This window comes from Mobula hypostoma, chromosome 10 (genome assembly GCF_963921235.1).
Source record: "Mobula hypostoma chromosome 10, sMobHyp1.1, whole genome shotgun sequence".
In the NCBI taxonomy this organism is placed as follows: Eukaryota; Metazoa; Chordata; class Chondrichthyes; order Myliobatiformes; family Myliobatidae; genus Mobula; species Mobula hypostoma.
In genome coordinates, this window is record NC_086106.1 from 61,442,989 (window position 1) to 61,456,222 (window position 13,234).

Below are 13,234 nucleotides of genomic sequence, written 5' to 3' on the forward strand. Positions count from 1 at the left end.
TTGGATCTGCCACATGATTCAATTGTGAGGTTAGATCCCCAGGTGTACACAGAGTACATGGAAATGAATACCTGCACATTTTAGTCACTGTGCCACCCGATACTGCGATGTACAGTTAAAATAATGACCCTGACATGTTTGTCCACGAATTTTCGAGCAACTTTACTAACATGTCTGTCAACTGAACCTGGGCTAAATCAGATGATATATTTTATGGAATTCCATTCATTGGCACTTCTTTGAGAATTTTTTTTTCGCCAGTTTGATGAGGCTCAGGGACACAAGAAATGAGTTGGTTGTTTCTCATACAATAACCTTTGTCTTTATCGTACAGACCAAGATGACTCACTTTCATGAGAAAATTCTGCAGATGCTGGAAATCCAAGCAACACACACAAAGTGCTGGAGTAAGTCAGCAGGCCAGGCAACATGCATGGAAAAAGTAAATTATCGGCGTTTTGCGCCGAGACCCTACATCAGGACTGGAAAAAACAATGAGAAGTCAGGAGACCTTCGTGCTCTGACTTCTCATCTTTTCTGCAGTCCTATTGAAGGGTCTCGGCCCAAAACGTTGACTGTTTACTCTTTTCCATGGATGCTGCCTGGCCTGCAGAGTTCCTCCAGCACTTTGTGTGTATGAATTACTTTCATTATTTCTAGAAAAAGTAGGATTGGCGATAAATAGCCAAAATATTCAACATTCATAGAAAAGTAACATACAAAAAGAGCAATGGCCTTGTACTGATATAGAAACTGTCATGCTCAGCATCAGAGCAGTGACTTAACACATTGACTTGAATTTGCAAATCTAACAAATACATCCCATTATGTCACATGATCCAGAGAACAAATGCTTATTACACCTACTTACTGCAGACCTCAATTTTCTTTAGAATGTGTGGTCTTGACTGAACTATGGATATATCATCTTAAACCACAGCACAATTGTGATACTAATTACAGGAATATATTATATTTGCACGCAGTTTCCACTGATTTTTCAATTTGGCACTAAATCTAACGTCAGCTCAGACCATGAGAGGGCCTGCGTTGGGCATTTTCATGCCTTACAAGGCGCAGAGTGGAAGTCTGTGTGAGGTGCCACTCCTTGCACAGACACTAGAGCAATGTGTGATTAAGTGCCTTGCTCAAGGACACAAACACACTGTCACAGCTGAGGCTCGAACTAGTGACCTTCAGATCACTAGACAAACGCCTTAACCACTTGGCCACGTGCCCAACACACAATTTGGCACAGTACATGGATAATTTAATCAATAGGCCTGAAATCAATTAATAGGAATTTGTTTAGACGAGTTAGCATATATTCAAGAATATACTGTACATAAAACATTTATTCAACAACAGTTAAGCTCACCTTATCATCTATCAGTTTGCCCTTGTGAGGGTGATAGTGACCTGCACTCTTTAAATATTGGAGTATATTTTTACTTGATCTATTTGTAAAACGTGTGCACTCTGGTCAACATGATTTGGCTGCAGGTGATGATATTTCTGATTGGCCTCCGCCCTTCTCTTTTTACAGGTAGAATCAATGGTTTATGAGATGCTGTTGAAGGAGCCTTGTGGAGACAAGTCGAATGATGTACCAGGTAGTTGGTTAACTGGTCATTATAATTTGTCCTGTGATTAGGCTAGGATTGAATAGGTGGGTTGCTGGTCTTGTTGGACAGGTAGGCTCTGTTCTGCTCTGTATCTCTAAATAAGTAAATAAATACCATAAATCCCATATGCTGGGAGAGAGTACTTAGAGTTAGGGCAAGCCTTAAATGGTGCACAGATTCTTAAGTGTTGCTGAAGAAGCATTATCTAGGCAGGCCTTTTATTTGTGCCTCAGAGACTGAGAAAAGGTCTCTGTGAGACAATGAGACACCCAACCTGTGATCTAATATTGCAAACTTATATTTACACAACTAATCCTGTTCACCGGAAATCCTGAAACGTTGACAGTTATTGTAAGTCAAGGGGACTCTTTGATTGGAGGGGTAATTTTCCCACATAAATAATATCTGCTATGGGGAGAGTATAACCTTTACATGTTTGATTGCATTCTACAGGCCGTTGCCCATATTTTTATCAAATGGTTGCTTGTTTAGACTTTTCATAAGCAAGTTAAGAACCATTGCTGTGGGTCTGGAGTTGTGAATAGTCGATAAACAGCAGTACAGGTTTCCCCCGCCATCCGAAGGTAGAGCGTTCCTATGAAACGGTTCGTAAGCCGAAATGTCGTAAAGCGAAGAAGCAATTACCATTTATTTATATGAGAAAATTTTGTGAGCGTTCGCAGATCCAAAAATAACCTACCAAATCATGACAAATAACACATAAAACCTAAAATAACAGTAACATATAGTAAAAGCAGGAATGATATGATAAATACACAGCCTATATTAAGTAGAAATACTTCTCTACAACGATTGACTGCACAGATCTCCGTAGCGAAAATCTCACGCAAGCGCTCTCGGCAGAAAATCTCATGCAAGCGCTGTTGGCATAAACGCGCTCTCCAGTAACCTGTAAGCTATGAGGCTGCCAAATCTACCAAATAACACATAAAAATACACGGCCGATATAAAGTAGAAATAATGTATGTACAGTGTAGTATCACTTACCGGAATCGGGAAGACAGCGCAGAGCACACTGATGATGGTGTGTTGGACTGAGTCGTCACAGGTTGGGTGGTGCAGTGGCCCCCACCCGATACATTGCCGCAAAGAACACAGCAGTAGCCAGGAGGTGCACAGCACATCTTTAAGAAAAAAGCCGAAATAAACATGCTAATTAATTAGGTGCCGCCGACACGTAATTGTCGGCCCAGATCAGAGGTGATGCAATCCGAAATCGGCACTGATCTGGGCCGACAATTATGCATCGGCGTCACCTAATTAATTAGCTTGTTTATTTCGGCTTTTTTCTTAAAGATGTGCTGTGTGCCTCCCGGCTACCGTTGCATTCTCCGCGAATCGGTACAGTATCTGTCCGGGGCCCGGGGGTTGGGGTGGTGGGACACGGGGGTGTCATCTCATCATCGATCAGGGCAGGCAGCTCATCTTCTCCTATGACTGCCTGCCTCGATGTTGAAGGTCAAGATTTGTCGTCTGCTGTGGCTGATGTGGAAGGCTTGCTTGACTGCTGAGCCTCGCACATTTTTCTATCATACAGTTGTTTGTAAGGACTCAAACCATCCTGCAAATATCCCCTAGACCTACGTACCCTTTCAAAATTAAAGTCATTCTTTATCATTGCAGCGAAAATCTCATGCAGTTGCTTCACGTTCATTTCGCTACTGCATTCGGTTTCGATTGTTATCCTTTCCTCTTCCAATTGCATCAGCTCTTCATCTATCAGTTCTTGGTCATGAGATGCCAAAACCTCTTCAACATCATCTTCGTCAGCTTCCACAAGCCAAATTCACTTTGTCCTTACATTGTTCATCACGATCGAAATGCTTAATTATGTCTAGTCTTACGCTAAGTGTAACACCCTTACGAGCTCTTTCAGGCTTTTCCGATACCTTAGAACTCATCTTGCTAACAGCTGCTCAATGCAATGTGTTAAAGCAATGCCGTTCCGAATCTGGGGGAGAGCGGCTGCTCGGGGCGCGCACTGCCTTTTATCGCGCACTGATTTTTTTGCACACTGCCTTTCTTCATAACAGTGAAAACACCTTCTGAAAGCAAAAACAGGGTACTAATGTAGGTCTTTCGTAACAGTGAGGTTTCGTAAAGCGAACGTTCGAAAAGCGGGGGACACCTGTGTATGCATAAAATGTATTATACTCTCTGGGACTGGATATATTTTGACCCTTTTTTTACACATCATGATTCTTGATTTGAAATGATGAATGCAATGCTCAGTATATACAATGAGCTTGAAGACACAACATGTAGATTATATGCTTTCACTGTATATAAACTACTACTATTTAACATTTATATATTCTCCTTTAATGGCTTTATAATTACATAATTGGCAATAATAATGGGACCTCAAATTGCCTTTCCTTGAGACCTTTAAAGGACACTGACGACAGCAAATTTTACGTTAGCTTGGAGTGCCCTTCATGTGGAATCTTATTGATATAAGACTACTATCTTTTGCGATGCAAGTACTGAGTTTGAGTATAGCAAGCCCCAGTAGCATGTGATCTTGTCCTTGATTTATCACTGGACACTCTTGTTATGACACAAAATTTGTGAATAGGATAGGGAAGCATGCTACTCGTGCCTAACCACATCATGACCTTTAACACGAATGACTGAATTCAAGAACAACTTAGCTTGTCTGTCGAATAAATGATCATGTACTACAATGCAAATAATATTGTAGAGGCTGAAGGCAAAACGATACCTTGAGAGTCTAAAACAATGGGCCATGCAAGAATAAAATAGCAGCACTACTAACAGAGGCAGGAACAGGAGCACATGACACAGTCAAAGCTTCTTGTAATGCACAAAATGAAATATGCAAAGTTTTATTATGACTAGAGACTAGAGAATTAGCATAATCCAAATCCAATGGAACCAGCCCAAGGAGCTTTGTAGAGAAAGGGAATTCCCTGTTACCAATTGCTACTCAATAGATGTACTACTGATGAGTTATGTCATTTTTATCTCAAGAGTTTGCTTCAGATAACAGCTTTGGATTCTGGTCTGTTCTATTCACACACTGTGAAATAGAATAACATGCTCCCAGACATTCCTATTTCCATCTTCAAACAGAGTAGCTGAGCTGGAATAGTAAAGGATGCCCTCAATGAATAAGGATTACAGGAATTTTCAAAGTTCAGCATAAACATTACATGGCCAATTTTATTCTGAAATACTCAGCCCTTCCATAAAACTCTTCAACGTACACTTCTACAGTACTACTGACTCAACCTTGCTCAATAAATTCTGCTTCCAGAGTTGAGCAACAATTGAGTCCAAAAGATCATTGTGACACAAAGCAGATGGGGCATGTATTCAAACAAAAGAATATGTTTATGTCCTTAGCCTCCCTACCTAATCTCTCTCATAAAGAGTAAGAACCTGGTTACAAAATCCAGAGTCAGATGGAGCTGAACCAAAGATGGAGAGAGAGCCACTTGATTATGAGGATATTGGATCAGGTTTCAGGGACCGAAATTCAAGTAGGTCTGAAAGGTAGAATCATCTGAGTTCAAATCTGGTGTCAGACTACTCAGAAGTTGATTCAACCTCAAAATATGCAAGTCAATGAAGGCTGAAAACTGTTTTCAAATTGTTATTCATTTTAAAAAATCCAATTGAGAGTCTTATAGGCAGGAGGATCACCTAAATGTCTACTTGGTAAATTAATAAGAACACATCTCTTAGCAGGAGTTGAAAACTCATCAACTATTCTGCCTTGTAGGTCAATCACATTTCTGGTGATGCATGTACAGTATAAGTACGTTCAGTATATGTACTCTGCCTGAAAGCATTTGTGAAGGCATCACAATTTCTTGTTTTAAAGATAGGTTTTGATGATAATTTTGAAATTTCACGATTATCATTATTTAGATAATCATCTTATTCCAGATTATTTAATTAAGTTCCCAAGACGGTTTGCCTCTGAAAAGAAGAAGAGAATGTTCCCAAAGAAATCTTTCTTCCTCAGCACTCCCCTGGGATCAAGGATGACTTACTTCCATGCCAGTTTAATGGGGTAAAGGGGGCTAATTAGGTTGTTGTAGTGTCTGTAGGTCCTTGCAGAATATTGACTATTAAAGAGACCTTGGGGCACAAGATCTTTTATGGTTGCAGCACCACTAGACATGTGGTGAAGGTGGCATACAGGATGTTTGCCTTCATTAGCCAAGCCACAGAATATAAGAGACATGAGGTCTGGTATAAGATTTGGGTAAAATATTGATTAGGCCACAGCTGGAATATTGTGTGCAGATGTGATGACCACACTGTAGGAAATACATGGTTGCTCTGGAAACTGCCGAGGATGAAATGCTTCTGTTTTGAGGAGAGACTAGTTGACTTGCCTTGCTTTCCTTGTAGAAGCAGAGGGGTACTGATTAAACTGCAAAATATTATGAGAGGCATGGAGAGGATTGTAAAGGAACTTTTCCCATGGCAAAGGTCATTGATATTTTAAGGTGAGGAGGAAGAGTTTTAGAAGGGGTCAGAGGAAGAATTCTTTCATTTTGAACATGGACTGGAATGTGGAATGCACTGTCTGTGTGGTGGTTGAAACAGGTACCCTCACAGTATTCTAAAAAGCATCCTCATGAACAATTAATCCTAAGTCACAAAGTTCTGGTCGGTGGTATGATTTTAGTCAGAGTGTTGGATGGTTGGCCCCGTGACTACATGGTAAGTGATCCATAATTCCCAGCACTTCACGGCGAACATTTATTGTTGGGGTAAGAGTGTGATGCATCTGGGGCTGGGCCGGACCTCCCGTTACCGTGGTGTCCCTTGTCCACCGCACCAAAGACACATCAGCTCAATTGCCAAAAGGTATGCTACAACTACCGTGTTGCAATGACGCATTTATAATTCTGTTTATTGAAAAGAGAGGCAAAAGGGTTGAAAGTGCACAATTTTATATTAGATTTGATATAGAACAAATGTGTAATCAATAAATGAATCACCATGCATCACCTTGCAAAGCAGAGGTGAAAGGTGAATCATGATTTTCTGTGGTTTAAATTACCTTCCGCGTACGGCCGGTACTCTTTCTTGATCCATTCGCTGTGTATTTCAGTTCCATTTTCACAATGCTCTTTCACTAATGTCTGGATTTTCACAAAGATTCCCTTGTTGAGGTTAAATCCATCGGTGTGCTTCAGTTGCCCGGTGACTACATGCTGAAGAAATATAATACACACATTTCCATTAAGGGATAAAAATATCTTTGACTATTCTGAAAAGCAGTGTGGTAAATTTTACATTATAACTCTAGTTCTTGGGACCAAAAAGTCAGGGTCATTCCAGCAGAGGAAGTAACCATTCAGTTCACCTCATCCAATCCTTCTCCGCTTGATCATCCCTGCGGCCCTGCAAGTTTACTTCCATCCATTATCTAACTCAGAGGCTCCCAGAGTCTTTTTTTTATGCCATGAACCCCTAACATTAACTGAGGGGTTTGTGGCATCTGACTCCTTTCTGAAATAATCTATTATGAACTTCTATCACCCCTTCATAGGCTTGTGTATCACTCATTACAAAGCATAATAGAGCATCTCTGTTTTCTTAGAAGAAGGAGGAGGCTTGGCACATTACCAAACACTCTACAACCTCTACAGTTGTACTGTTGGGAGTATTATTGGTTTCATTATGGTCTAGTACAGCAATTTGAATGTATACAAATGTAAAAAGCTACAAAGAGCAGTGGACCAACCTCATACATCATAGGCACATACATTGGAGGCATCTACATGAGATGTTGCCTCAAGTAGTCAACATCTGTTATCAAATATCTTCACCATTTGGGTAAGGCCATCTTCTCACATGTACAATTGAGCAGAAGGTACAGACACCTCAATTCCCACACCATTACATTCAAGAACAACTACTTTCTTCCAACTATTAATTTCCTGAACCAACCTACACGATCTTATTAACTACACTTTGGCACTCTACTGTATATGGCAAAGTGCTCAACAGTGTGACTACTTTTCGGTGATCCTTCTTTAAAAATCTTATAGTTAATTTATGTTTTTATTATGAATTTTATGTCCCTAATGCTGTCCTTGTGATGCTGTTGCAAGCAAACTTTTTATTGCACTTATTTCAAACATGATAAGAAACTTGACTTTGGCAAATAAAGTTATTCCAAGCATCTCATTATATCTATGGAAAACTTCTTCAATCTATTCATTCCCCTCACCTACCTCCTTCCTTAACTTGCTTCTCCCCTTCCCAGTCCTGACGTTAGTCCCAGACATGAAACACTAACTTTTTCTCCCTCTATAGATACTGACAGATCTGCTGGCATTTTACGTTTTCTGTTTATTTCAGTGTAGATAATTACTTGATGGACATAGTGGTTTGAAGGAGTGTATCTGTGTTGTATGGCTGCATAATAAATTGTAATCTTTGCACTAACTGTTGTTGAACATTGCGACATATTATCCTCAAGTCAGAAAAATAATCATTTACCATGTCTATAAAATTTTTCAGTGAGGAAGATCTAAATTAAATGGAGTAATTTTCAAGATGGATAAACATTTACTCTTCTATTTACTATCCATTGAAAGTGCCACACATCATACTTTATGGTTCAGCCAGCCTCCCTTAATCTTCTGTAATTACCCAGACTATTCCTTCTTGTGCAATCTCAAAATATAATTATTTGTTTGGACTGCTGTGCTAATCTCAATTTCACATGTTAGCTATTTTCTGAAATGTGTTGTCAAATACTGTCAGTCTCATGTTGTTGGATCACACCCAGCGCTTAAAGAGTTAAGAGTATGATATTAATTTCAAAAATCCCAAAAGAGAACAAATCTCTTTTTTTTTCTTCTATCTGTCCAAATAAACCCATACAAAATGAACTTGAAGAGATACAGGTTAGCTTTTGATTAGAAGACTAAGGAGAGCTATGAACATTCTCTAAAATTTTAGTTATGAAGAAGACATATTATATCAATAAGTTTCATTTACCTTACAATTCGTTGAGTCTACGTTGCAGTAGAACAACATGTACCGTACCGTACAAATCATCCTGCCAGTCAAACTGAGTGGAGGTTTCCAGTGTATGTGAAGTGGCCCGAAGTGTCCAGGATCAATAATCTGTACATCAGTAGGTGGGTCAACTAAAACAAAATAAATTCTTTTTAATAAAGGAGAAAATCAGAATCAAAAGATTGAAGAGTATGTTTTAATAATTGTACACAATTCCAACCTTACCTGTTGTCAGCACTCCCGATGTCAGTCTTGGCTGTAAAACTATAGCAAGGAAGAAAGCAGCTATGATGTTGAGACCCATGCTTGAAAGACTTCTGATCAATAATGTGTTCACAGAATGACTCGAAATTACCTTGAAAAGAACAAAAATATGCAGATACAAATCATATATGTACTAGCCAAGTATATGTGGAAAATACCAAGCACAAATAGTCATGACTTGTTCATGACTAGTCTGAACAATCCATTTCCAATTTACTGTTTTAGCTGAGGCAAATAATATCTTATTTTTAAAGAACAGGATATTAAAAGCAGTACTTAGGATTATTTACTCAATTAAATGATATCACAGACAGCACATACACTTGCCTCTGATTGTACTGAATTGAAGCAACTTTAAGATCTCTACTTTACAATTCAAGATCACTTTGAGCTGACAGTTTCAAACTTTCCTTTTCATGTTCCACAATGTTAATTTGAATCTTGTTAATGTTCAGACTCGCAATCTAATATTTTTGTTTACACATATAGAAATTTTAAGAATCATTAAAAACCAAACTTCTGTTATTTCCCTCCAGGAGGACCGCAACCATATCATGGTTTGGAGGCTTGTGTGTCTCAACAACCCAGAAAGCCATGTTGGCAGGAGTCAAGGCTTTATGCTCTGGCTCTTGGTAGGGTCACCCATGCCAAACAGGTCAAAGGGTAGAGAACAGACTAAGAGTGGTCCACCGGCCCTCCAGGTTCAGGAGTTCAGCTCAGAGTTAACAACTGTGACTGACAAAACAACATTGTTACAGAAACAGCAGTGAAAAATCCTTCTACTCTCTGAGTGCGATAGTACTCCTGAGTCTCCACCTGGGACTTACATGACTGACAGTAGTGAAAACCGGGAGGAAACTACTGACACAGTGAAGGAAACCCTGAACATCGCCGGAGATGGAGAACCTACATTGCTGTCCTAAATGCCAGTGGTGTAACGGGCAGAATGTCTGTTATTTCTAAACTTCATGATTCTGATGACAATTAGTTAAATGTAGTTCCCCTATATTTTAAGGAGCTCAATGGTTTAAGATTATAGACAGTGATATGCATACATTTTTAATTCCCATCAAACTGCGAATGAAATGCAAACACTAAAACCTATGAAGGGAAAACAGAATGAACACATCAATATTTATATTGCTCAATAATCTATTTTCTGTTCCCCTGCAGAATGAAAGGTGCATTATTTATTGTTATATAAATTTCCTCGACATGCTCGATGAGGTCCAGGTACTGATCTGTAAATAGGACATGTTGTCTGTGATGAAATGCTGTTAAACGCTGGCGTGTGCTGATAATGGAAAGAAAATTGTAGGGACCTGGAATTAATGGGTGAGGTGAGAGGGAATTTAAAATAAGTACCACAAAAATGGATAAGATTATGTCATAAACACTGATGAGGTAGCGGAGCTTCAGATGCCTGAGTAGTTAATACCAGAGCTCACCAATAGAGGAGGAAAGCATTTTTGGTTGTGAGTGTACTGTTTGAGATACTCTGCTATCTGAGATACACAATTCAAATTCACGATCATTTACTCCTCTTAAAAAGATACGTAAATATGATCTCACTATCATATAAGTCTCTCCACAATACTTTGGAATGCTATCAACTTTGTACTCCCTTCAGGCCTAAATGAATAAATTCTTTTGCTCAGTACCATCCAGAGAGCAGGATGAAGAATTTTGCATCAGCACATACATCGATACATTCTGGTGAAAAACATTCACTCAGTAACACTCGGGATTCATGCCAAATTAACATGAGAAATGGTGCAACTGCAAAGGTGTGACACCAAAGCTGGGAGTTCTGTTGCTACTGCGCAGCTGGAAAAGAAGGGCAAGAACCATTTAGAGCACACTCTCCATAGCAACCACGGAGGAGTATAAGGGAGAAAGTGCCATGATTACATACCTTAAGGAAGGCCCTTTGTGTGCTGGGAGAAAGGCATCTGACGGGACCAATGCAAGAGGAGATTGGCAGAAGGCACTAATACAGTCTTGTGCAGTCATAGGGTAATTCAGCAGAGGAAAATGAGTAGTGAACAGAATGCAGAAGAGATTTACCAAGATGTTGCCTAGAATGAAGCATTTTGATTACCAACAGAGACTCACAAAGTTAGATCTCCCTGAACCAGAGGGGAATGAGATTGATATGATTATGAAAAATTATAAGGGGTGTAGCAAAGGGGAGCAGTTTTCAAATGTCTACCCTATCAGAGGTGAGTAAAACCAGAAAAATTGAAACTTCGAAGTAACTTTTTTTCTCAAAGTATGTATCTGTCACCATATGTTAACTTGAGATTCACTTTCTTGCAGGCATTTACAGGAAAATAAAGGAATACAATAAAATTTATGAAAAGCTATACATACCAAAGATTGACAAGCATCCAATATACAGCAGTGGACAAATTGTGCCAATAATAATTTATTAAAAAGTAAATAATATTGAGAACATGAGCTGTGGATTCCTTGAAAGTGAGTCCATAGGTTTTGTAGTCAGATCAGCACTGAACATAGAACATTGAAAAGTACACACAGAAGCAGGCCATTTGGCCCACAATGTTGTGCTGAAACAGCAAAAAAGCAAATCAAAAACATCCAAATGCTAATCCCTCCTACCTACACCATGTCCATACCCCTTCATTTTCCTTAATCCATGTGCCTATCTAAATGTCTTGTAACAGCCTCTAATGTATTTGCCTCTACTACCATACCAGGCAGGGCATTCCAGGTGTCCAGCACTCTCTTAGTAAAAACAACTTACCACTCACATCCTCCTTGAACCTACCCTCTCTCATCTTCAACGCATGCCATTTGACATTCCAACCCTGGGAGATAGATACTCTCTGCCACACTGTCTGTGCCTCTCATAAACCTGTAAACCTCTGCCAGATCTCCCCTCAGCTTCCAACGCTCCAGAGAAAACAACCCAAGTTTATCCAGCCTCTCATGATATCACATGCCCTCTAAATCAGTCAGCATCCTGGTAAGCCTCTTCTGCACCCTCTCCAAAGCCTCCAACATCCTTCCGATAGTGGGGTGACCAGAACTGTATGCAATACTCCAGATGTGGCCTAAGCAGAGTTCTATAAAGTTGCAACGTAACTTCTTTACTTTTGAACTCAGTTCCTCGACTAATAAAAGCAAGCATTCCATAAGCTTTCTTAACCACCTTATCAACCTGTGTCGCCACTTTCATGGAGCTATGAACTTGGAACCCAAGTTCTCTCTGTTAAGAGTCTTGCCCTTAATAGTGTGCTGTCTCCTTGCATTTGCCCTACCAAGGTGTAACACCTCACATTTATCAGGATTAAACTCCATCTGCCATTTCTCTGCCCACATCTGCAATTGATCTATATCACACTGTATTCTTTGCCAGTTTTCTACACTCTCCACAACTCCACCAATCTTGGTATCATTTGCAAACTTACTAACCTACCCATCTACAATTTATTTATATACATCACAAACAGCAGAGATCCCAGCACAGATCCCTGCAGAATACCAATAAATAGAGACCTCCAGTTCAAATAAGTCTTTTCAAGCATTACACCCTGTCTTCTTCATGCAAGCCAGTTCTGAATCTAAACAGCCAATTTGTCGCAAATCCCATGCATCTTAATCTTCTGGATTATCCTCTCATGAGGGTCAAACACCTTACTAAAATCCACATAGACAACGTTCACTTCCCTACCCTCATCAACCTCTCTTGTCACCTTGTCAAAAAACTCCATCAAGTTGGTAAGATATGACCTGCACCACACAAAGCCATGCTGGTTTTCCCTCTAATATAGAGAATAGAAGATGCTGGGAATGGGCTGCCAAGTGCAGTGATGGAAAGAGATAAGATAGCAGTGTTTAATGGATTTTCAAATGCTTATATATCCTATCCCTAAGAATTTCCTCCAGCAATTTCCCTACAACTGATGTGAAACGTACTGATCTACAGTTCCAAGGATTTTTCCTTGGTCCCTTCTTAAATAGAGGTACAACATTAGGCATTCACTAGTCCTCTGGGGACCTCACCTGAGGCTAGAGAGGACACAAATTTACTGATGAAGGTCCCAGCAATCTCCTCTCTTGCCTCTTCAATTACCTGGGGTAAACCCCATCAGGCCCTGGGGATTTATCCACCTTAATACTCATTAGGGGGCCCAAAACTTCATCCTCCTTCACCTCCAGATGCCCTATACACTTATCACTGATCCCCTGGTCTTCCATATCCTTTTCCTTGGTGAATACTGAAGCAAAGTACTCATTAAATACCTCACACACACTCTTCACATCCAAGCAAATGTTCTCTC

At 39.8% G+C, this 13,234-nt stretch overlaps 1 protein-coding gene across 8 annotated transcripts in view; it reads right to left on the reverse strand.

Annotated features, from left to right (window-relative positions):
- LOC134352940 (leucine-rich repeat and calponin homology domain-containing protein 2-like) overlaps positions 1–13,234 on the reverse strand; it is a 239,700-nt gene that overhangs the window by 19,405 nt on the left and 207,061 nt on the right. For all 8 annotated transcript variants that reach the window (XM_063060594.1, XM_063060591.1, XM_063060590.1 and 5 more), the window contains 3 exons: positions 8,889–9,018; positions 8,643–8,794; positions 6,691–6,844 (listed from right to left, as the gene is read on the reverse strand). In XM_063060594.1, coding sequence (XP_062916664.1) covers positions 6,691–6,844; positions 8,643–8,794; positions 8,889–9,018 — 436 coding nt within the window. The remainder of the gene's footprint in view (positions 1–6,690; positions 6,845–8,642; positions 8,795–8,888; positions 9,019–13,234) is intronic.